Source organism: Microcebus murinus, chromosome 11 (assembly GCF_040939455.1).
Source record: "Microcebus murinus isolate Inina chromosome 11, M.murinus_Inina_mat1.0, whole genome shotgun sequence".
Taxonomy (NCBI): Eukaryota; Metazoa; Chordata; class Mammalia; order Primates; family Cheirogaleidae; genus Microcebus; species Microcebus murinus.
The window spans coordinates 76,558,784-76,584,262 of record NC_134114.1 but is presented as its reverse complement, the minus strand read 5'-3'; the positions used below and the strand labels follow the sequence as shown (position 1 = coordinate 76,584,262).

General features: G+C 34.8%; 2 protein-coding genes across 25 annotated transcripts in view; one reads left to right on the top strand and one right to left on the bottom strand.

The window, feature by feature from the left end:
• Window positions 1-24,718, bottom strand: part of PPIP5K2 (diphosphoinositol pentakisphosphate kinase 2) — an 83,674-nt gene extending 58,956 nt beyond the window's left edge. For 11 of the 21 annotated variants that reach the window (XM_076008225.1, XM_076008239.1, XM_076008245.1 and 8 more), the window contains exons 1-11: window positions 24,387-24,498; window positions 19,616-19,728; window positions 18,663-18,723; window positions 16,583-16,984; window positions 12,782-12,977; window positions 10,382-10,472; window positions 9,080-9,165; window positions 4,976-5,130; window positions 3,273-3,374; window positions 1,937-2,098; window positions 520-641 (exon numbers count right to left, since the gene is read on the bottom strand). In XM_076008225.1, the coding sequence (XP_075864340.1) occupies window positions 520-641; window positions 1,937-2,098; window positions 3,273-3,374; window positions 4,976-5,130; window positions 9,080-9,165; window positions 10,382-10,472; window positions 12,782-12,977; window positions 16,583-16,696 (1,028 nt within the window). In that variant the 5' untranslated portion in view covers window positions 16,697-16,984; window positions 18,663-18,723; window positions 19,616-19,728; window positions 24,387-24,498. Of the gene's footprint in view, window positions 1-519; window positions 642-1,936; window positions 2,099-3,272; window positions 3,375-4,975; window positions 5,131-9,079; window positions 9,166-10,381; window positions 10,473-12,781; window positions 12,978-15,354; window positions 15,880-16,569; window positions 16,985-18,662; window positions 18,724-19,615; window positions 19,729-24,127; window positions 24,218-24,386 lie in introns of those variants that run through there. The other 10 variants (XM_076008226.1, XM_076008236.1, XM_076008227.1 and 7 more) reach the window with 10 other exon arrangements.
• Window positions 24,382-25,479, top strand: part of GIN1 (gypsy retrotransposon integrase 1) — a 33,337-nt gene continuing 32,239 nt past the window's right edge. For 3 of the 4 annotated variants that reach the window (XM_076008247.1, XM_076008248.1, XM_012773479.3), the window contains exon 1: window positions 24,777-24,885. The gene's annotated coding sequence lies outside the window, so the exon portion shown is untranslated. Of the gene's footprint in view, window positions 24,512-24,776; window positions 24,886-25,479 lie in introns of those variants that run through there. The other variant, XM_076008246.1, reaches the window with a different exon arrangement.

The following is a 25,479-nucleotide window of genomic DNA, read 5'->3' as shown; positions in this document are numbered from 1 at the left end:
TTTAACATTTAGCATTCATGTTAAAATTTAGTTAATTTCCTCCAATTTCAATTGTAGGGTAAGTTTAGAAATCTCTGAAATAGGCTACAAATTGAATACCCTAATCTGAAAAGTTCTGAAATTCAAAATACTTCTGGTCCCAAGCATTTTGGATAAGGGACACTCAACCTGTATAAAAGGTGACTCCAATTATTCAACATTTTAAAGTGTACGTTTCCTAAGGCTTTGTCATATTATACTTTGAAATGCCTTAAAAATAGTTTTTGCCTTGCTAGTCTTCTGAATCAAGATATAAAGAAAACAGGGTGAAGAAAATAAAACACAAAATAATTTACGTTCACTTGAAAATCTTATGAGAATATCTCCAAGCAACATAACACTTGAAGAACTATCATGCAAAAAAAACTCTACAACGTTTTTTAAAAAAAACCCTAATCATTTAATGTTAAAAATGACTTGGTTTCTGAATAACTAGTATGCAAAGGTAAAAAGAAGAAAAATAAATTTAAAAATTCTTACCCAAGTATTTTTGCACAATCATCATAATACTTCATGGAATTTTTCACAAAACTGAAGCCATTGACATCACAGACATAGGACTGTCCATTGGCCCGTAACAAATCAAAGCCACAAACTGTTTGCTATTTAAAATAAGTTATAAACTTTAAGGTTTCATTTAAATTATTAAGATTCATAGTTTCCTAGTCTAATCAGAACATATCAAATTTTACAAATGCCTAAAAATATACGACTGTATATTGTTTTACTTCACAGTAAGAAATGAAAGTAATTATTTATTTGTAACTTAAGTACTTTAAAAATACATTATATATGCCAAATGATTATTTAAGTTTCTTATCATGAAGTAGAAGTAGAATAACAATGCATAAGGGACTAGAGGGGTCAAAAAATAACATATTTGCTCTGGGACAAATAGGTGACCCCCCCCCCCGCCAAAAAAAACCCCACGCTGTATGAAAAAGTTCTTTAATTAACATTTAATTTAAAAACAAAAGCAAAATTTTTAAAGGCTCTAATAAAAATCTTTGCACTATTAGAAATTACATCATTTTAATCCACAAAGAAAAAAAGGAAGAATAGTTTTGAAGACATGTCCCAGAGGAAATACCTAATTATCCCTGTGAATCTCTTAAACCAGGGGTCAAACTTTTTAAATAGGGGGCCAGTTCACTGTCCCTCAGACTGTTGAGGGATCGTTGGAGAGTGCGGCGCACATTCCACACATGCACACTGTTGGCCCGGGGCAAGTCGGCTGCTAAGCAGGACAGCCAGCCGTGGCAAAAACACCCAGCGGGCTGGATAAATGTCTTCTGCAGGCCGCATGCGGCCCACAGGCCATAGTTTGAGGACACCTGCTTAAACCCTGACAACAGTGTTATTTGTAAGCACCTGAAATAAATTTACTTTAGGAGATGAAAATGGCTGAAAGACTCTAAGAACTTTCTAATCTTCTAAATTTTATGTTCAAATTATGAGTTATTAATATAATGTGATTTTAACTCACAGCTTTTGGATTCCTGGTATAATAAAATGGTTTATATAAAGCTATTAAAACTTATTTACAGGCTAATATTCCTTCCATGAAAGAGGCTTAAAATTATTAAGACACAAACTATTTCTTTATTATTTAATAACCAGTAGTATATACTAGTCTTTAAGTTATAGATCCAAGGCAAGATTTCAAAAAGTTAAATTTATCCTTTATTAAATGCAGGCTGTACTACTTCTATTTAAATCTTTACAGTAGTTAGATAAAAACCTAACAATATAGATTAATCTAAAAGTACATGAACTGTTCAGATGTAATTACTTTCTCAGCTTACGCCTCCAATTATGAACCCAAATAACATCTTACTTATAAAAGAAAATTAGAATTCCTTTTATAAAGGTCTGTATGGCTTGTATAACATCTTACCTTAAAAGCAAGGCAGACTTTCCAAGCAATTAATTTCTCTCGTGCATTGAGAATAACAGGGTATCTTACTTCTTTTCCTTCACTATCTCGTTCCACCTTGCCATCAAGTGCTGGAGATTTTCGAGCTTCAGCATGGGCATAATCGGGACCCACTGTATAAACCTTTCACAAATGTTAAATATATATATATAAATTTACATAAAACCAGGAGACAAATTTAAAAAAATAATAGTTCAGACTCTAGACGATTAGAAAGGCATATCTTTGTATTTACATCATCAGAAGTTTCAATTCATTGGGAAAAGCTATAAATAATTACATGACAAAACTTGTAAAATGATGTTTCATTCTCTATGGAAAACTATTATATTGAGTATTATGAGGTATACCAGGATGTATATCAGGCTTATGAATCCGGTTATTATCCTGTGGTCAATAAAGATTCACTAGGGCATTCTTGAGAATAGAGTCATGATTAGATTTATACCTTAGGAAGAACACTCTGGTTACAAAGACACTGGCTGAAAGTAACATAAGAAAGAACCTTATTTTCTACCAAGTGAAATCACATTTTAATATCACATTGCTGTTGCCACAGATCTCAAAACATCATTTATGCTAACCACTGCTTAGAAACTGTGGTGGCCCTTATCCATGACATTTTATTATTTAATATCCTTTTAAAGACATAGGTATGTTATGTTTACCACAAAGTTGGTTTTAAAATTTTTTTTTTTTTTTTTTTTAGACAGAGTCTCGCTTTGTTGCCCAGGCTAGAGTGAGTGCCGTGGCGTCAGCCTAGCTCACAGCAACCTCAGACTCCTGGGCTCAAGTGATCCTCCTGCCTCAGCCTCCCGAGTAGCTGGGACTACAGGCATGCGCCACCATGCCCGGCTAATTTTTTCTATATATATTAATTGGCCAATGAATTTCTTTCTATTTATAGTAGAGACGGGGTCTCACTCTTGCTCAGGCTAGTTTCGAACTCCTGACCTCAAGCAATCCACCCGCCTCGGCCTCCTAGAGTGCTAGGATTACAGGCGTGAGCCACCACGCCCGGCCGGTTTTAAAATATTTTGATAACTATACTCCAATAACATTTCCTCCCTCATAATCATGTGTGTTTTATTTTTGGTATCTAAGAACATTATTCTTAAAAAAGGGTCCATAAGCTTCAGACTGCCAAAGGTTCATAGGAGAAAATATTAAGAATCCCTAATCAAAAAAAGAGAGAGATCCACGATAATGGTTAGATAGAGCTAAAGGATTACCACTTTTCCTGAGATTATTGGTAAACCTGAAATACAAAATTAAAATCCATTTTAATCAATCCTACCTTAACATCAGTACCATCTGTGGGCATAAACTCTTCATATATATATGAGCCTGTTTTTCGTACATTGCTTTCTGGAGAATAAACACTACTTCTACTGCCAATCTGAAAACAAAAGATGTCCATCAATATAAAAACCAAATTATTTCCCACATTTTTATAACAATATGATAAATAGTTTACCATTTATTCCCATCTTAGGAGTTTTCAAATAATTGTTTATTTATTTTTTTTGAGACAGAGTCTCGCTGTGTTGCCCAGGCAAGAGTGAGTGCCGTGGCGTCAGCCTAGATCACAGCAACCTCAAACTCCTGGGCTCAAGCAATCCTACTGCCTCAGCCTCCCGAGTAGCTGGGACTACAGGCATGCGCCACCATGTCTGGCTAATTTTTTTTCTATATATATTAGTTGGCCAATTAATTTCTTTCTATTTATAGTAGAGATGGGGTCTCGCTCTTGTTCAGGCTGGTTTTGAACTCCTGACCTCGAGCAATCCGCCTGCCTCGGCCTCCCAGAGTGCTAGGATTACAGGCGTGAGCCACCGCGCCCAGCCTCAAATAAATTTTAATCCACAAATATTTAACATTTTCTATGGACTTGGCACTATAGCAGTCTCTGCTGTCCCTGTAACTTATATGTAAGTTAAAGAGCATAGAAATATAATGAACACCAAGAATTATGTTTCTAAGATTCATCTGTGTTGCTGCATATCACTCAAGTCTGTTTATCTTTTCTACTATAGAATTTTTCCACTGTGTAAATATACCAGAATTCATCCATTCTCCTATCAATATATGTGTAGGTTTTTTCCCCAAAATTTGATGATTACAACAATGTTGCTTTGAACATTCTTACAAGTGTCCCAATGACACGTGTACAAAGAGTGTTTCTAAGATATGCGCTAGACGGAAAATTGCTACATGATAGAATATGCTCATATTCAATTTACAAAGATAACGCCAAAATCTTTTATAAACTATTTTTTATTACAACAATTTAGAGTCTCAACAGCAATATATAAGAGTTCACGCTGCTCTACGTTCTTGTCTATACTTGGTATTGTTGGGCTTCTTTAGTATTTGCAACTCTAATGGATATTAAAGTGGTATCTCATGTTCTTAATTTGAATTTCCATGATTGTTTATAATTGTACATGCATTTTAAATTCTGGAACATTGCTAAATTGTGTTGCTATATTAATTTGCATTACTACCAACAGGATTGGGCTTGTGCTTGTTTCCCAACTACCTCAGTAATTTTTATCTTTATCAATCCAAAAAGTAATACAATGTCATTTTACCTTAGACTTGATTTGCATTTATTTTATTATGGGTACAATTAAGTGTACTTTCATGTAAAAGTTATTAGTATTACTTTTTCTATGAACTTTCTACTTTTCTGGGCCATTTTTTCTAAAAGACTGCTATCTTTACCTGAATTTCTAGTTTGACTTATATACAAACAGCAGATAAAGGAAAAAAAAATCAAGTAACTTTCTTGGTATTCTGCAGGCAGGAATTTTGCTTAACAACCAACGATGCCTTACTTTTCTAACAAAGTATAACATGAACTTTGTGAATTTACCCCTAAGTTATACATTTTCAGGAGTTCAATGTATAACCATTATTTTATTAAATGCCTGATATTAAATACTTTTAATAAAATGTATATAACAATGTATGAACAGTATTCATATAACGATTTACCTTTCTGAAGAGTCTTTGACTTCCACCACCAGCAGATGTTGGATAGTAAATGTAAACATTGTGATCTTCTGCACTGACTGGCTTTTCTACAAATGGCTTTTGGAAAACTTCTCCGTTTACTTCTACATGATCTTCCCCTTCAATCAGACTGCATTCTATAAAACAAACATAATAGCAAGAAAAAGTATATAATGTATTATATTATCAAGGTACCACATGATTACTGAGGACTTTTTTAATAGAAGAGAGCTCATAAAGAGAAATAAACTTGAATAATGTACTTACTTGAATTTAATTAAAGATATTTATGAAAACAACATATATCAACATTTTTATATACATAGCATTAAGAACTATAGTTGCACTTCAAAATTTTATGGATTTGCCATTTCACACTACCATGCCATAGAATTCAAAGTTAGACAGGGAATGATGCTATTAAGAAAGACTGAGAAGCAACTACTGAATGCCACCATCTTCTGAAAAATGTGTGGCATCATTAATATCAGAGATACCGTAAAACAAAAAGTTAGAAAAGTAGTCCATATGCACAGTAAACAAGCAATCCAATTAGAAAGTTAATTTTTTTTACCTCAAGATAAACAAGAAAAGTTTCCTATTTCAGATAATAAAAGCTATATCTCGTTTTTAATAAAAGTTGCTTTAAGATACAAGAAAAGTATCAAAATTCCCCACAATATTGTTATCAGAATATTAACTCTTAGGATAAATATTTGTCTTGCCCTTTGAACTGAGTCATGTATGCCTTACATACTATGTTTTAGATAACCAAGAAAAAGGAGCAAATGGTGCTTAAAAATATAATATTAATAAACATTTAGTAGTCCAGTTGTCCCTTGGTATGTGTAGGGGATTGGTTCTAGGAATCCACACATACACCAAAATTCTCACATACTCAAGTCCCAAAGACTGTGGAACCTACCTAAATGAAAAGTATGCCCTCTGTATACAAGGAAACTGTGAATACTGTATTTTTGATTCATGTCTGGTTGGGGAAAAAACCCGCCTATAAGTGGACCAGTGCAGTTCAAATCTGTGTTGTTCAAGTGTCGACTGTATTTCAAAATTATTAGTCATCAGATATTTAATTGTCTAATTGTAACATGAAGTTTCTGACACTTAATTCAATAGTTATAAATGAATCATTTGTTTACCCCTAATCAATACAAATTTATATGTACTTTCAAAATTCTTGGAGGTAGACAGAGCAAGACAGCCAAATAGAAACCTTCAGTAATTATCCCTCTGCAAGAGTAACAGCTACAACTGTCCATACAAGGAAGTACCTTCAGAAGATAAAAAATGAGGTTAACAATCACAGTACCTGGTTTTATCATTATATCAAGGAAAGAGGCACTAAAAAGAGCAGAACAGACAGTCTTGCCTCGCCTATGCCACCACTCCCCCATCCTCCAGCAGTGCAATGCTGGCACGCGAAGTGGACAGAAAATCTATGTGTCTGGGGGAGGGAAAGTGAAGTGACTGTGGGACTTTGCACTGGCACTCAGGGTCACCCTTGCACAAGGCCACACAGCACAGAGCAGAATTCTGCTGGCACCCAGGGAGAGAGAATTAAGACCTGCCGAGTCAGAGGGATATCCTCTGCCCTAGCAGTAGAAACCTTAGTTCTGGGCTAGTCCTACCACCAGCTGAGAAGAAGTGGCTTGGGGTCAGAAATAAAGTCATAAGGCAGTAAGGCCATGAAGACTGTGATACTTGGAGAAGTCCTGTGGCTGTGCTGGCTCAGAGCAGCAGCAGCCAAGTCAGTGCCTGTGTCACCCCTCCCTCAACTCTAGGCAGTGCAGATCAGGCAGAGTCGTCTTCTGCTGGGGAAAGGGAAGGGAAGAGTTCTGAGGACTTTATTTTGCAACTTGGGTACCAGCTCAGCTACAGTAAAATCAAGTACCATGCAGATTCCTATAGCCCTCGATTCCAGGCCTCAGTTCTTAGACCAACCCTGAGCCAGAAGAAAACCCACTGCCCTGAAGAGAAGGACCCATTCCTGGCAGGATTCAACATCTGCTGACTAAAGAGGCCTTGGGCTTTGAATAAACATCAGAGATAGCCAGGTAGCAGTCACCATGGACTTTGGGTAAGAATGAGCTGGCTTCAGGTATTACCTTATGCAGTCCCAGCTGTGGTGGCCACGAGAAGTGCCCACATCATTTCTCCCCCAACACCAGCAGCCAAGCACAGAGAGTGAGGCTATGTCTGGTTATCCAGGGAACTCTCCCATGTGTTACCCACGTCCACCAAGGCAAAACTACCAAGTGCTCAGTACTGATATGAGTGTAGTGATCAAAAACTTAGATCACAGTGCTCAATTCCCCTTAAATACTTGGAAAGCCTTCTCAAGGACAGGTTCAAACAAGCCTAGAAGGTGAAGATTAGATTAAATACCTAACTCATCAATGCCCAGACATCAACAAACATCCACAAGGATCAAGAACATCTGGGAAGACATGATCTCAGCAAATGAACTAAATAAAATACCAATGACCAATCCCAGAGTGATGGAGATATGTGACTTTTCAGAAAAGAATTCAAAATAGCTTTCCTGAAGAAGCTCAATGAGCTTCAAGAAAACACAGAGAAGGAATTCAAAAGCCTATCACAGAAATTTAACAAAGATACTAAATTTTTTTAAAAAGTCAAGCAGAAATTCTGAAGCTGAAAAATTCCACTGACAAACCCGAAAATGCATCAGAGTCTCTCAACAAGAGAATTGATGAAGGAGAAGAAAGAATCAGTGAGCTTGAAGACAGGTTATTTGAAAATACACAGAAGAGGCCGGGTGTGGTGGCTCACGCCTATAATCCTAGCACTCTGGGAGGCGGAGGCGGGAGGATAGCTTGAGGTCAGGAGTTCAAGACCAGCCTGAACAAGAACGAGACCCCCCCCCCCCCCTCTCTACTAAAAACAGAAAGAAATTAGCTGGACAACTAAAAATATATAGAAAAAATTAGCTGAGGATGGTGGTACATATCTGTAGTCTCAGCTACTTGGGAGGCTGAGGCAAGAGGATTGCTTGAACCCAGGAGTTTCAGGTTGCTGTGAGCTCGGCTGATGCCACGGCACGCTAGCCTGGGCAACAGAGTGAGACTTTGTCTCAAAAAAAAAAAAAAAAAAAAAAAGACAAGAAAATACACAGAAGAGAAAAAAGAAAAAAGAATAAGAAAGAATGAAGCATGCCTACAAGATCCAGAAAATAGCCTCAAAAGAGCAAATCTAAGTTACTGGCCTTAAAAAGGAGGAGTATCAAAAAGATACCTGCACTCCCATGTTTACTGCAATACTATTCATAATGGTAAACATTTAGAATCAACCTAAGTGTCCATCAGTGGATTAATGGATAAAGAAACTGTGGTATATATACATAATGGAGTATTCTATAGCCACAAAAAAGATTGAAATCCTGCCATCTGCAACAACATGGATAGAACTGGAGAACATTATGTTAAGTGAAATAAGCCAAGCACAGAAAGACAAATCTTGCGCATTCTCACTCATATGTGGGAGTTAAATATTAAAACAATTGATTTCATGGGGACAGAGAGTAGAACAAAGGTTACCAGAGGCTGGGAAGGATAGTGGAAAGGGGAGGATAGAGTGCGGATGGTTAACAGCTGCACAAATATAGCTGGTTAGAGTGAACAATATTTGATAGCACATAGTGACTACAGTCAACAATAATTAGAGTATATTTGAAGTGATAAATGCTTGAGGTGATAGATATCCCAATTACTTTCATTGATTAATACATATTGTATGCCTTTATCAAAATATCACTTGTACCCTTATAAATATATTCAACTATTGTATACCCATAATAATTTAAAAAACTAAAAAATTCTTTATACTTCTTAGATATATGTCAAATGTAGACCACAGAAAACTAGGATGACTCCTAAATTATTAGTCTTTTAGCTCACAGTGGCAAATTTTAATCAAATATAATGTTTAGATTTTTAAAAAATGAATACTATGAATTCTTTAAATTTCTTCCACTTAAATATTGTAGGGAAGTGGCCACAAGTATGCAGAGTGGCAAAAGGCAGCATGGTTAAAATCTCTTACCCTTACCTTTGGGATTATTTGGGTCACGGTTCAAAATTGCATATCGAGGAAGCAAAATACCTTCAGCTTGAAGAATACTATATACTTCTCTCCTAAAGAAAAAGGAAAATATCCTCATTGTTTTATTGCTGTATTTCACAATGAATATATTATTGCATTGTTTTTAAAGTACACTACTGTTCTATAACTAAATAAGGTATGTATATCAACTGTTTTATCTTTTAAAATAAACAAGTCACTTCAAATATTGAAAAAATGGATTCTCAGGAAATATTCAGCACAATACTTTTTATAACTCAATAAGATAATTTTTAAAACTGAGAACATATATGAATAAGAAAAATGGTTAAAGTTGATATATTACAATGATAGACTATTACTTAACCATTTAAAATCTTATGATTAAAGAATATTTTAAGACATGGAGATGTTCACAGTACACTAGAGAAAAGTGATTCTAATTTTCTAAACTATGGGTATATGTACATATTGCTTTCTATATGAAAAAATATGGTAGATATTATGACAAAATTAAATGGCTTGCTTTATGCTTTTATTTTGTAAACTTCTTAAAATGAACATACATTTCTATATATGCATATATACTTACAATATATATGCATTAATATATAAGCCTAGGAAAAATGTTTTAAATTGTAGATATTAACAATGCTACTCTCTGGAAAAATAGAGAAAAACAAAAACAGAAAGGCAAAAAATTATAGGGTCTTATATTTATAAAACATTTTTATATATAATCTCATATAATAGTAATGAAAGAAAATATAATGTTGGCAAAATTATAAGAATAACTATTAGAGTGAAATATCCATTAAATGAAATACATAAATACACTCATATTTTATGATTTTATAACTTCATAGAAATCCATGCTTTTACCTGTTAAATGAATGCTAAGATATGCTAAGATATATAGTATTTTTCAAAATAGGTACACGAAACCATTAAAAAAATGTAGTTATAATGAGTAAAGTCCTAATTTCATCATCAGTCACAAGACAGAAAAATTATTCATAATATTCAATGGTATAGTAGACTCTGGAAATTAAATCTGATTTAAGTCCTTGTCCCACTACTTGGGGAACTATTTGTGAGTTTGGGAAAATTAAATGATCTTCCTGATCTTTATCTGTAAAATTTGTTAATAAATAACTACTTCTTAGTATTGTTTTAAGATACAATGAATTAATATATGTGAAAACACCTGATGCCATGTCAGCATATAGTAGGTACTAAATAAATGTTAATTTTCCTTCCTCAATTCAGCCAACTTTCCCACTCACTCACCTATCTTGTATGAGATACTGCATATTCAAGTCATTGATTACAAATGGCTTCCTGAGTTTTGCATAGGCAACTGCTTTGTCCAGCGGAAATCCTAAGAACACATATTATTAACATATTCTGTACAATCTCAAGATAAGTTGACATCTATAACTTTATCAATTTGAATTGATGCTACCTCCCATGAAAGAATAATTTTATTAAGCACATAACTGCCTTCGACAACAGGTACAGAATAATATATACATAAACCTTGATTTAACTTATACTGCTAAATCTTATTTCTTCCTAATTTGACTGATAAGGCACAGCAAGCCAGTGGCTATATAATCAAATTTAGAGCACTGACATGTTAGTCAATGCCTGATTAGTCAAAGTCATCTGATAGAAGAAAGAGTCACCTCATATACAAAGAAAAATCTATATATAAACAAGTGTATGAAAATCACCTGGTGGTTTTTAAAAAATATAATCAATACCTCTTCTTTTCACTTAGATACTTTGATGCCTACACATGTAAATTTGCTGATATTCAAATAACTTTATTTACCTTTAAAAATAGCAGCAAAAGGAAAAGTCAATTTATATACAACAGGTATGTTAAAAATATAAAATATATGAGTAGAATCATGTTGTTGCTAGCTCAATGTTAAGATATCAGAAATTAACTCCCTAAAATTTCTAGACTTTGGTAAAAGTACTAATTATAATTACAATGAAACCAAATCAAATGGCAGATATGGTAAGAAGCCTCCCCCCAAAAATCTAAAGAATTTTAATGATTATATTTTACTCTCTATCTTGACAGTAGAAGTCTAATTTTATCCATCAATACACATTATTAAGAGAGGCAGTATGCCAATTGTGGTTAAGAACATAAACCAGTGTGCAAATCCTGGCTCCATCTTTCACTACCTATGTGACCTTGGGCAAATTTATTTAACATCTCTAAGCCTCTGATCGCAGCCTAATGAGTATACAGTCCTATTTAGTAGGGTTTTTGAGTAATCAAAGAGCATATATTATGCACTTAGCACAGTATATGGCATAGTAAGCACTCTATAAATGTTACCTGTTATTCCTTAAGTGACAATATTTTTAAAACTATCTTATCTATGGAAAAGGGTAAAAGTCAGCAAGTATATGTAACTTCAGCACTTAACTCTAGAATACTAGTATACCTGTGAAGAGACTGAATTTTGCAGCATTACCAGAATAGTTAGAAGAGAAAGTATTAAAACACACTGAAGTTAAAAAAAACAAACAAAAAGCTATGGTCCGTTAAACAAGATTTATTCCTAAACTCCTCTTAGTTTCTAAATTTAAATAAAGATATCCTATACTAAGAATCACTTGGCCACAAATTATAAATCCATCAAGTTTTATAAAGACTCTCAGAATTCATCACTTGTAAATTGAAGCTACCTAACAGAATTCAGCAAATAGAAAACTCTACAGTCTGTTCCCTGCTTTTTTCGTTGTTAAAGAGGAACTTTTTCCTTACCAAGAGATGGTACATGGGATATGACCTTAGCTACGTAGCATCTAGTTTTTACAGGCAAATAGCTTTTATAGGAAGAAGCATACAATGGTAAGGGAAGAACACCTTAACCTCAAAGACAAGCAAATTTTAACATTCTCTAAAATGAGCAGCCTCAGTCTGCAAAGATTAGGGCCTTGATGTCTCTATAAAATTATGAAAATCAATTAGGTTATAGGAGCATAAAATATCTCAACTATTTTCTTCCTGCTGAAGTGAGACTTTAACATAGCTCAGGACAACATATTTTGGTAATAAGTTATAAATAAATATGAATACATTTCCAACTGAAAGCATATTTCATTTTCAATTATGGATCTTGGTGGGAAATTCACTTATTTCACAGATTCTTAGGTTGTAAATTTTCAGATATACACTTAAAAATAATTCTGATTAATAGACTTTACTATGAATTAATACTTAAGCTTAACTGATATTTCAGTTTGATTGAATAGGCAAGAAAGATCTAAAAATCTAAAATATTAAGTTCTTAATAAAGTATGAATATATATATGAAGAATGATATAGCATTTTCTATATGTAAAAAGGGGCTTAAAATATTCAATAGTTCAAAAATGTATCCTAAGAAACTTAGGGATACAAAGATACTCAAAGAGTTCATCAAAAATTTATTTTTCATAGTGAAAACTGAATAGCATCCAAATGTTAGCATGTTAGTTAATTATGTTATGGTACATCCACACAATGATATACTGGAGAGAAATATATCAACATGTTAACATCATCTACCTATGAGTGGGCTAGTTCATTTTATTTGTGTTTTATCCAATATTCTACAATTAATGTGTATTAGTTTTATGATCAAAGAGGATCAAGAAGTTTCTTCCCCCTTTCTTTAATACCTTTAGAATGGAAAGAAATAAGACAATCACATAAAGGCCAATTTTCCACTGGTTCATTCAAAATAACTTCCTCTTCAAATACCACTACTGTGATATATTTAAATAAGGAGATCCGTTCAAGAATTTCCTTCATTGGTTTGGATTTGGATTTCTTTGCCATGGAACATATTCCAACCACAATCTGCCTCTCTGGTGGCTAAAACAAAAGTGAAAAAAAAAAAAAGTAGGTTAATTTAACATGAATTTCAAAGTACAGCTACCTTAATTTTCAGAAGATGGTGAGACATGTAATAAATCAATAAAAGTGACATATTAGCAAAGGAATTTAAAAAATTATATCACTGTTATAATACAATAAATAAACTATTTTCCACAAAGCCTGGAAAAAAATGTAAAAACACTTTCAGAATATTGTTATTATTTTCAGTCAAATTTAAAACTCAAATGAATACTCCTTAACTGCCTCTAGCATTTATTTACCCTTCTCATAGTAGAAAAGGGAAAATAATAGCCAAAATCCATCTATAATCCACGTAAAAAGGCCAATGGGAATTAAAAAAATTATCTTGCCTAAAATAAGTTCTGAGTACAAAGTTATACAGTACTAAACTATTTTTGGAGAGTTTGAATATTAGTTGGTCACCAAAGACAACTTGGAAGGAAATTTTAAAGAAAGCCAATGCTAACAGAGTCTTCATATTCCAGATTCCTATTTAATGGTGTTACTGATCTCTGGTACCCTTGTAACAGCTCGAGGGCAATGATTTGGTCTAAAACTAAAAACAGCAAGATATAGAAACAGTAATTTATGAGTAGCTCATGAATTTATAAAATTACTCAAGATTCATTCTGAGATCTTTGCATTTAGGAACTTGGAGTTCTATCAAATATACAAAACTATAAATATCTATTAATATGTCTAGTTTTTCATTTCAATTCTTCTCTTTCATAATACCTTATATAATGCATATGACATAATCTGGGCTCAAAAGTGGTTTACTAGACTTTCTCTTACTATAATCTGAAAATAAAATTGCATAACATCAAAATACAATTGTTCTTTTTTCAATGCTTAGAATAAAACTTCCACATTGCCTCTTCAAACTCATGAAATTTATATTTTAAATCAGTATTGGGTTTGATCATAAACTAAATAGATTATCAATTCTAACCTCCTGGGATCTGCTGTATCTCCCCCTCTGATCAACTTTTTTTTTTTTTTTTTTTAATTTCAGAGTATTACAGTGGTAGAAACGCTTTGGTTACATAAATTGCCTTTGCCCCACCCGAGTCAGAGCTACCAGCATCATCATCAGCTTTTTACATGCCCTATTCAATGCTTTCCTGATCACAAGCCTTGATATAGCTCATTACAATGTTCCTACAGATTTCCCCAGACAACAAAAATACTGAACCTAACATTTCACACTGCTTTACAATGTTAAAAAAATGACAATATATAGTTTTGTTTATTTATTACACATCTACTTAATGAATATTTGCTCACTGGCTAAGATGAACAGGAAACATTCAAGTTTGAAATGTACAAATTCTGAAGGCAAAGTTACAGAATTTTCCTAAGACCTTAGGAGCATGAAAATAATTTTTTAAACTGATCTGAGTTGTTTCATTATATTTAATGTCTAATAAAACTAAAATTCACTTTGAAATCCTAAAAACTAGAGAATGATCTGGAATAAATCATTTTGTAAAGTGAACAAAGCAATAAAATGAACCAAATCAAGCTCTTCAAAAGTAGTAACTGTGCAACACAAGTGCAAGCCCAGTTTATTTAGCACCAGTATTCCAAGAACTATAATAAGTATTGAAGATTAGATACACAAAAAGTACCTGTCCTCAAAGTATTTTGAATCTAAGAAGGAACACAGTAATAATACAATGCATTGTGATACATGGAACATGCAGTCCACCCTCACTAACTGTGGGTTCCACATCTGTGGATTCAATCAACTGTGTATTGAAAATACTTGGGGAAAAAAGTACATATATATTGAACATGTACAGACTATTTTTCTTATCATTATTTCCTAAACAATACAGTGTAACAACTATTTACATAGCATTTATATTGCATTAGGTATTATAAGTAATCTAGAGATGATATACAGTATACAAGAGAATGTGCATAGGTTATATGCAAATACTACACCATTTTATATAGAGGACTCAAGCATACACAAATTTTGGTAACCACAGAAAGTCCTAGAACCAATCCACCATCAACACTGAGAGATAACTGTATATATGTCAAGGCATAGACATAGTACTGAGGAAGAAGTGTTCAAGTTTCTTACAGAGAAGAGCAAAGAGAGTGGAAAGAGTGAAAGACATGAAATCCGAGCAAGGTTTTGAAGACTGAAAAAATAATTCACAAGGTATCCCACAATAAGACCATTTCGGAGAGATAAAGGAGTACACACAACAGAAAAGAGGCATGGTACAGCACGGAATAAATATGGGGAAATAAAATTTTGATGTTACTAAAACATAAAAGGTAGGAAGATGGCAGACAAGTATGGCTGTAGATATAGAAAGGAGATAAAAGTCCTTACATGTAAGAAGACTGGACTTGATCAACCAGTGGTGTTCAAATTGTGTTCAGAAGAACTCTAGAGAAAAGAGGTAAGGCAGTGGAGGCTGAATCAATAGTGCTTTCTAGTCTTAAGTGAACCAGAGAAAAGCTCTGCTTTTGTTTTACTTACAAGACTTCTATATAAGATTTCAGATGAAGAAAAGTTTGGGCTGGTAAGAGAAGCTTGAAAATCATTTTTTCAAGGGTAGGGGGTAGGGAAGGTATTCTTCTGCATTGAAGGTCTTAAATGAGTGAAAATCCAACCTGCATTTTAGGTAAGTATAATTCCACTGTGAAATATACTGTTATGCAAAAGGGTCTTAAATGAGTGAAAATCCAACCTGCATTTTAGGTAAGTATAATTCCACTGTGAAATATACTGTTATGCAAAAGGGTTTAAAGAGTCATTTTATACCTATTTTGGTTTATTTTTACTATATTTAATAAGTATAACAGGTTTTTCTTTTAAAACAAAATTCTCTTTCCAATTTGAAATATAAAAAAACAAATACTTTAAATCAGTTCATAGAGTAAAGCAATCTCTACTTGTTAAAAAAAAAAAAAAAAGACTACTGTTGAATAAGAAAAATGTTGGCCTAATGAACCTATAGCAAAATGGGCATAATTTTAAATGTGCGTCATTTTTAAGATCCAGTATGCATATAACAGAATCTAATACATGAGAAAGAGAACAAGACTTACACACACAGATACTTGAGATAGCTTCTAGCCAATCAGTCTGCAGACTTCTGAATAGTTAATAAATAGGGATATCTTCAAGTCAATCAGCACTTGTATTGGTAACGTGATAAACTTAATGAATCTGGTTAAATAGTCCTTTTGTTTTAGTACCTTTTTCTACTTTATCGTGATGTATTTCTACACTCAAGAAACCTTTTTCATTCATGGCCCAGATTACTCTGTTTCTCTCTGCCATTTTTTCTACCTAACCCTAAGTTATGTTATGCATATCACAGAAAGAAACTAAAACAGGCATCATTAAATAATTTAGAAGTCTGGCCCCTAACTGTATTTCTTAATTCACCATAGATTCCATAATATCACTCATGAAACAAAATATGCTTTCTCAGTCTAAAAATCTCCAACAAATTTGCATGTGAAAAGTCTTAATTTAAGATTAATTCACATTGACAACAATTAGCAAAAAGCCTATACTGTATTGGTCTTGTCTCACCAAAGAAACTTACGGACTCATCATCCTCATCATCCTCTTCCTCTGCATGGTGGAAGAAATGTCGATAATTTCCAGGGTTTATGTCTGAATCTTCAGGCCCAACAAAGAATCTGGTGGTCTCACTCATTTTTATTTCATTTGATATAGATATAATCTAAATAATCTATATGAAAACTGCTTCTAAATAAATTTCATCAGACAAAAGCATTCTACCTATACTAGTTGACACATAGGTCTGTTACAGCTTGTTTCTGTTTATACAATCACTTGAAATTGTGATGACAGTTCATTGGCAAATGTCCTTTTGTTCTTAGGTGTCATTGCTTCATTGTTGATATCAAAGTTGTTGCTGCAGTTCAAAATACAAAGACAGGGAGGCTATTGCTTTCCTGAGTTGATACAGCAATCTTTTTACCTAAAATGCAATGAAAAAATTAATTTTGGAGAGTGTACTTCAAAAACATTCATGTAAAAGTATTTTAAATGACGCTTATAAAATTAGGACCAATAATATGATATATAAAGTCAAAATGAAAATACATTTTATCCCATAAAAATTAAGAAAGACTCTGATATTCAGTAATATACATCTTGGCAATTTGACAAACTGATAAGAAATAAAAAGACTACACACTAAATTAAGCAAGTCCAAAAATATTTTTTAATAAATGAGAAAATTATTCAAATTATAACAAAATTACATTAAAAGCTAAATTCTTCAACACATAGTTCAAAAATATCTGAATGAAATCGAAAAGAACAGAAAAAATGTAATGTGGGTTTAAAAACCACTGAGAAACATTAATCTGAAATTACATTAAATCAACATGTAAATGTTCAGTTTGCAAACAGTTATTTTAGGTAATATAACCATTCTGCATTCTGGTCTCATACATAAAAAAAGATTAGAGTCAAAACAAGATTTCATTATAATAGCAGCTCTTAACCTTGTAGAAATCAAAAACTCTTCAGCAAATCTAATAAAATCTACAGATCTTCTCCACCCCCCCAAAAAAGCACATGTGTACTAAATTCTGCAAGCTGTTTTATGTGACTGATGTTCAAACCCTTCCACATAATCCATGAACATCAGTTAAATAACTATCATATAAGAGTGATATAATCTCCAAATATTCCTTACCAAACTTATTTACATGTACTTGTCCCCTGATTACATAAAAATTAATTATATACCAAGATGAAACTACATAACAAATGTTTGATCTGATCAATGGTAATATAAGAAATTACTTGCTCAAATATTCTTAATAAGAGTTGAACAATACACTAGAGTGAAAAGCCTAACTCCAAAAGTTCTATTCCTAAAAATCTAATTCCACTTTAACTGATGGCTCTCTACTATTATCAGTTTACTCAGTAAGTCTTGATTTTATCAACGCTAATATCAGTTTACTCAGTCTTGATTTTATCCCTCTTTAAATTACAGTGTTACAAAATTTAAAACAATTTGTGATTAAAAAATGAAATCAGAAATAATTTACTTAATAAATCAATGTTTTTTGTTCCTCTTTCCTCTGCGGTGCTTAAGATTAAAAAATGTTTGCTGAAAAAGTTTCTAATTGCTATAAAACTTGACAGTGATGGATAAGTTGATCTCAGTTCTGGTTTATATTAGATGGCAAACATCTTTTGATTTCTTTGTACTTTTTTAATCTTCTCATATAAAAAATAGCTCAGGCTGGGCGCGGTGGCCAACACCTGTAATCCTAGCACTCTGGGAGGCCGAGGCGGGAGGATTGCTCAAGGTCAGGAGTTCGAAACCAGCCTGAGCAAGGGCTAGACCCCATCTCTACTAAAAATAGAAAGAAATTAATCGACCAACTAAAAATATATATACAAAAAATTAGCCAGGCATGGCGGCGCATGCCTGTAGTCCCAGCTACTCAGGAGGCTGAAGCAGGAGGATCGCCTGAGCCCAGGAGTTTGAGGTTGCTGGGAGCTAGGCAGACACCACGGCACTCTAGCCCAAGCGACAGAGTGAGACTATTTCAAAATAAATAAATAAATAAATAATAAAAACAGCTCAACTATTTTAACAATGGAAAGAGTATGTGTTCTGAAGTCAGACATACCTGTTTCAATAAGTGATTACACTAGTAATTTATGGTAGTTTCTCAGAGCCTGTTTCTTCATCTATAAAAAAAAAAGGAGGCTTAGTAAATACCCTGAAACTCTGTGAAGACTAAGTGAGGTAGCATAGGTGCATGGCATATGTGAAACACTCAATAACCCTTAATTTCTATAAGTACTCCTATAAAATAAACTCCCTACTAACATGACAGGCAAATTTAAAAAGAATATTGCTCATTTGATGAAATTAATATATTTATTTAATATTATTCACCTATTATAGAAGGCACAGTATTAGGTGCTGGCAATATAAAGTCAAAGGAAACATGGCCCTTTTCCCTAAGGAGCTTTTAGTTTAGGAAGAAGACAGCCAAGTAAATTATCATTTCCTGTTTCAGCGTGATAAGCAAGCCGATAAAACAGATAACAGAAATATGCAATAATATATCCACTTCAGAATTGTAATGATAGGAAAAGCTAGATCTAGCATGTCTGTGCATATGTGGGTACATACTTACATATATGTGTGTGTGTGTGTCTGTATACACATACTTTATGGCATTGTTTTAAAATTGTACTTCCTTCTAGTTTAGGTGTTCTAACAAGGGGAAAACGATTCTGTTTTAGAGGCAAAGCTTAAAATTAATGTTTAAAAACTTTCTAATTTTAGAGTATTCATTGTGAAAAGTCTGGAATACATAAAAATGAAATTTTAAAAATTAGTTAATAATCCCATGACCCAGTGGCATATTAATGGTTGTAGTTCTTGGCTGTAGAACTATTGGATTGTATTTTCTTCTAGTCTTTTCAATATATATTCTCCCGCATTTTTGAAATGCTTTATATAATACACATATGTGTAAGTAGAAATAAACTTGTGTATCCCATTTTTTTAAGAGTATGAATTAATGAATTAATTAAGAGGAGACTGATTTGTCTCCTCTTGTTTACTTACTCAAATTCTGTTTCAGTCTTTAATGCTGCTTGAAGTACATAGACATGTGTCTCTCATTTGATTATGAGCTTAGGTCTGAAATCATGTCTCATTCATTCGTTTGGAGAGAGGCACTAGATAATCAACAAATATACGTTAGAAAGACCTCTCCTCTATTAAGGTAACATTTGAGCAGATATTTAAATTGAATAAGGAAACCAGCCATGGAGTTATACTGTGAGAGCATTCTGGTTAAGAAACAAAGTATAAAGGTCCCAGAACAGAAACGTGTTTGGCATATTGCCATGTTCATGGAATAGGAAGGAGGCAGGAGTAGAGCAGGCAAGCAAAGAATTGTAGAAAATAATGTCAGAGAAGTAACTAAGATGAATACACAGGACTGAGAAGCCATGATAACAATTATCAATTTTATTAAGTGTGACTGGATTGCATTTAAGAAAATGGGAGGAGAGGAAGTAGAAACAAGTTACACAGACAATTCTTTTGAAGGCTTTTGTTATAAAGGTGGGCAGAGGAATTGGACCTTGGAAGGACATAAGGTCCAGGAAAGCTTTCTTTTTTTTCTGTTATTCCATTCTAATTATATGAGAGAAACTTACAGATATTATAAGAGAGTGGAACAGGCTAGTGGTTAAGAGCATGGCTTCAGGTGCCAAAATCCCCAGGTTTGAATCTTAACTCCAATGACCTTCAACAAGTGAATTAACCTCTCTCAGGGCCACACTTTCCTCATCTGTAAATTGTACCTATCTGATAGCTTGTTGTAAGGATTACATAAAACATAATGTACTAAAATTGCTTGTGCCCCAAGATCCTCTTTTATAATGATACAGCCAATAATGGCTGCAAATAGAACTCAACCCACGTCTGTCTTAAACCAAAGGGGGGGGGGCAGCACAAAAATAAATAAATAAACAAACAAACAAACCAAAGGCCACTATGCTTACTAAGCAAAAATTAGGACTCCACATTCCTTTTGACAGCATTACAAATGTCTAATAAATGCTTGAAAAACTAAAAACATGGAATGCATTTGAATACTTTCCCTCACCCAAGTGGCATATTTATTGTAGTACAAGATGAGATTTTACAAGCATTACAGGAGATTCAGGACATTATAAATGGCTTGGTATTTCACTTGATACTCTGATAATTGAACCAGATATAGTTTATGCAGATAGCGTTTCCACATTATTTAGCATTTTGATCAATTGTCAGTCATGAATTCCAAAATATGTTAACTGCCTGGGCTTAAATATACATGTATTATTCAAATATCAGAGTTGAACCTTTAGTTTTAAAATTCCTTTTATAGCAGTGATCACAAAATGGACTGGTTACATCAGAATTATCTGGTACATTTATAAAAACACAAATTACTGGGCCCACCAGGATTTTCTTAACCAGTAATCCTTAACTAGAGAAATTACATTTTAACAAATAGATGAGCAGCCAGGTTTGGGAACCTCTTTAAATATGTACAAAAGACCAACATTACTTAAACTTGATTTCTAAATATGAAATGAGTATCATACTACTAAAAGTATCCACACTTAGAACAGTGGCTCTCAGACTTTAGCATGCATCAGAATCACCTGGTGGGGCGTGTTAAACTATTGAACTAAAAATCTGGGCATGGGGGCCTTTGCCTTTCTAAAAGTTCAAAGGTGATGGTGATGCTGCTGGTCTTAGAACCACACTGTGAGAACTGCTCTAGACTCTGACAATACTGAATTTGAAAGCTTTTCCTGAAAGTTGCTCAGCTGTCCTTAATAACGTTATTGAAACTCTCTAGCCATCATCTGTAAAATAGGATTATAAATCTCATATATTGTTTTAAAGGTTAAATGACAATACAGGTGTCATAACAACTAGCACGTGTCAAGCACTCAGTAAATGTCAGCTGTTTATATATTTTGTTAACTGTTGTTATAATTAAGACAGATTTCTGATCTAAATTTAACTGGTAAGGAATAAATATAAACAACTCAATTTAGAATGTATCTACTTACCTTTCACCTAATAAAGTCACACAAACTCCTCTTTGCCATAGCTGTTATTGGAGACCTCTTTACATCTTTTCCAGTCTTACCACACTGCTTGAAACTATCAGGAACACTACTGCCTGGGATAAACAGTCATCTCTTTCATACCTTTACTGGTCCTGGCCAGAGCTACCTAGTCCTCAAGATAACATGTTGGATCATCCATCAGTCCCACATAGTATCATAGCCCCCCTTACCTAAACTTAAAAATCTTTCCAAGCCCATCTGGGGGATGGTCATGCTGGAGACTCAGACTTGTGGGGGGAGGGGGGAATGGGCATTTATTGAAACCTTAAAATCTGTACCCCCATAATATGCCAAAATAAGAAAAAAAAATCTTTCCAAGCCATAATGGCAGTCCTTTCCATAGGTCCCCTCAGGAGCCCAACTATGAACTAATAATAAATTTCTACTCCCCAAATCAGAGGAAATGGGAGTTCCTGCTGCTCAGCATTAACACAGACACATAACCAGTTTTCCTGAAATCCCAAAGCATTTTCCAGTGGAAACACTGTCATAAATGGTGACTCAGTTCTGGAGCACTAATAGTACAGATACTTAATAGGGTATTAAATAGGCTTCTATAAACTGGCAAAGGCAAACAAGTATCATTTGTAAGATATACAGAAACATACACAAAAACTCCATTCTAAGTTCCACACAACCCTCACACTGATTTTTTTTTCCTTCTCAAACATTCATACAACACCCTTTTGCTGAGCCTGCATTTCCTTCTGCCTGGAATTCATGCTGTCCTTGGAAGTTTCTATTCCCCTTCAATAACCAAGTGGAGGGTCTTCAATGAATGCTTTTCTGACAACTATCATGCCCCAAGTACACATCAAAACACTCTTCTATCTCCTCTATGCTCCACAGCATTTTAGATCTATGTTTACAATGATCTGTTTCTATCATATTTGATTTTTTCCTCCCCAACTTTTTATTATGAAAAGTTTCAAATATTCAGAAAAATTGAAAAAACAGTTCACTAAACACCCGTATATACACACCATTAGAATCAACAACTGTCAACATTTTGTCGTATTTACTTTCTTTACATACACACACACATACATATTTGCTGTACCATTTGAAAGTTGTAGGTGTCACTTTCATCTCTAAATACTTTAGTATGCACCTCCTAAAAGGACATCTTCCTACATATCCACAATGCTATTTCTACCTAAGAAAATTAACAGTTCCACAACATTATCTATATGTAGTTGCATGGGAGCTTTTGGAGATCAAGGACCTCGTCTATATATTCCCATATTTAACCTGGTGCATAGCGCTTATTTGAGTGATCAATAAAAATTCTACCAATTGTTCAATTTAATACTCTCACTGTGCAAGACATACAAATTTCAAATTTAAACAGCAAGCTTTGATTGTACAACTATGAACCTTCTGCAGGTCAGTTTAATCACTTCCTTTAAATAAGTTTGTTCTGCAATAAATATAGTATTTGGGGTTCTGAACTATTTAATTTGGCATCACAATGCTCCATAAAGGCAAAGATCATGTCTATTTGTTGTTAGATACATAAACAGGTACACCAAATTTTTTTAAAAGAATACTTTCAACTACTGAAAATGTTAGTTAAGAAAGTGGAAGTGAAACAGTGAAGCAGAATAATGGAAGGACAATAAAGTACAGATTTGAAGTCAGATCTGGTTTCTAATAAAGACTCAAACGCTGACTTGTAGCAAAAATTTACTAAAGCATTAACTATTAATTTTCTTAGATAGAAATAGTATTGTGGTTATGTAGGAAGATGTCCTTTTAGGAGGTGCATACTAAAGTATTTAGAGGTGAAAGTGACACCTACAACTTTCAAATGGTACAGCAAATATGTATGTGTGTATGTTACCTCACCTCTCCAAGCCTCGATTTCTAAGTCTTTAAAATGGGGATGATAATTTAATATATACTTCACGGAAAGGAGAAGAGCGAATGAGAAAATAAGTGAAGCAGTTGGTACACATAAGACTCAGTTAATGGCAACTGCCATTATTTTATCTGCCTGAAACAAACAAATAAAATATACATGCTTCATTAAATAATTTATAATAGCAAAATAAAATTTTGTCTGAGTGTAGAGCGAGGATACTAGGTGCTAAGGTCACCCATGCTTTCTACCCCCACAGTTAAGCCTTCCTTCCAGCACGCTAAAACTAGACAACTATTAGCCACAGGCCTTCAAGAGTCGTAAACTTCCAAGAAGTCATCAAGAACCTCGTGAAAGAGATCCATCCAATGGTCTCCACCTCAACCCTCCTCCCTCAGAGCGCAGGAGGATGCAACACCCTTCAACTGATGAGGTGCCGGAGTGACTCGCAGCCTCGGTTCGTACCAGGGAAAGCTTCGAGGCACGAGGCTTTTGTTCTTTTAAAAAGTGGGTGTGGAAGCGACAAGGAGAGGAATAAAGACTGAGCAATGAAAATAAAAAATAGCCACCACTACTCACAGCAGTCCCCGAACTGGAGGCTGCCCACTTTGGTGGAGCGAGTCGCAGAGTGGGGCAGAAGCTCGGCAGTTCCCTTCCAGCTGCGCTGCAATTTCTGGCGTCTCAAACCCAAGAAACGAAAAGGGGAGGCAGTGGGGAAAGAGGAGATACTAAGAGGCAAAAGGACCTTCGGGGCTGTACAGTCGCTCCACGCCCACGCTCCGGCACATGCCCCTCGTAGGAGCACGTGTGCAGATTCCGCAGAGACAAAGCAACTGACCAGCAGCGGCCGCAACCCTCAGGGAATCAGGTTCCGCGTCTCCGGCTCTCCTTCGGTCTCGGGGCCCTCACCTGCCACGACTGCGGTCGTCACGCGAGCTGCTGGAGATGGCCGAGCCCATTCGGGTCTAGGTTTTCTTCTTTTTATAATCCGGGGCAGCGGGCAGGGGCGAGGAGCTCGTCAAGAGACTTCAGCTGTAGGCGTGGACGTGGGTTTCTTCCTTCTGTAGCAGCTGAGGGGGCCACATAGAGGTACCTCAGGCGCTACTACACCTTGCCCACATCCGCCACGCCTCTCCCCCAGCCCTAGTCGGGTCTTACGCGGAAACCTCACCGGGCGGAACGATTTCCGGCGAGAGCCAGATGATCCGCCCTGACTTTTCCTGACTGAGGTTCCACGGACTACCGTCTTAACGACTCGGGTAGTTCCGCTTCCGGCGGCACCAGATAAATTGCGAGAGGACCCTTAAATCCTGTCGTTTGAATTTAGGACCACCTTGGTGAGTGGTCGTTCTGGTGTGTTTTGTCATACCTACTGTTTTTTAAACTGAGGCGTAATCTGACAGTAATTTCAAAACCGTTCGCCTTTAATGACCTAAGGAAGGGTTTAATTGATTCTGTGTAGACTCTGCGCCTGCGCCCTTGGGGCGAGAGGGCCTTTGCGACATCCCGAGCGAGCTGAGCAGAAGGAGCGAGTGATGTTGTTGGGCCTGGAGAGGCGCCTTACTCAGTGTAATCGAGTTTTTAGTTAATGGTCATTTTTCTGGCTATACGAAATTTAGCTGGGCCTCGTGTTCAGAATCAGTTAACGAGCCGTCGAAACTCTTTGGAAATGCTCCCTGACAGTTAAAGTAGCGTTTGAAACTCGGAGCGCTTGAGTACATTCAGAAGGCGAGTGCAGCACTTGGTTGACGTTAAAGAATTCTCCCCGTTACTTTGCCATCGTTGTCATTTAATCTGAACTTATGCCCCCAAATTAAAATCCGTGGCGAGGGAAAACCTGAGCTAAAGGGGAAATGTTGCCAATAGTTTTAAAGGAAAAATGTACGCTTTGTGTGAATTTTCCTAAAATGGGCATTTCCGAACCAAAGCAG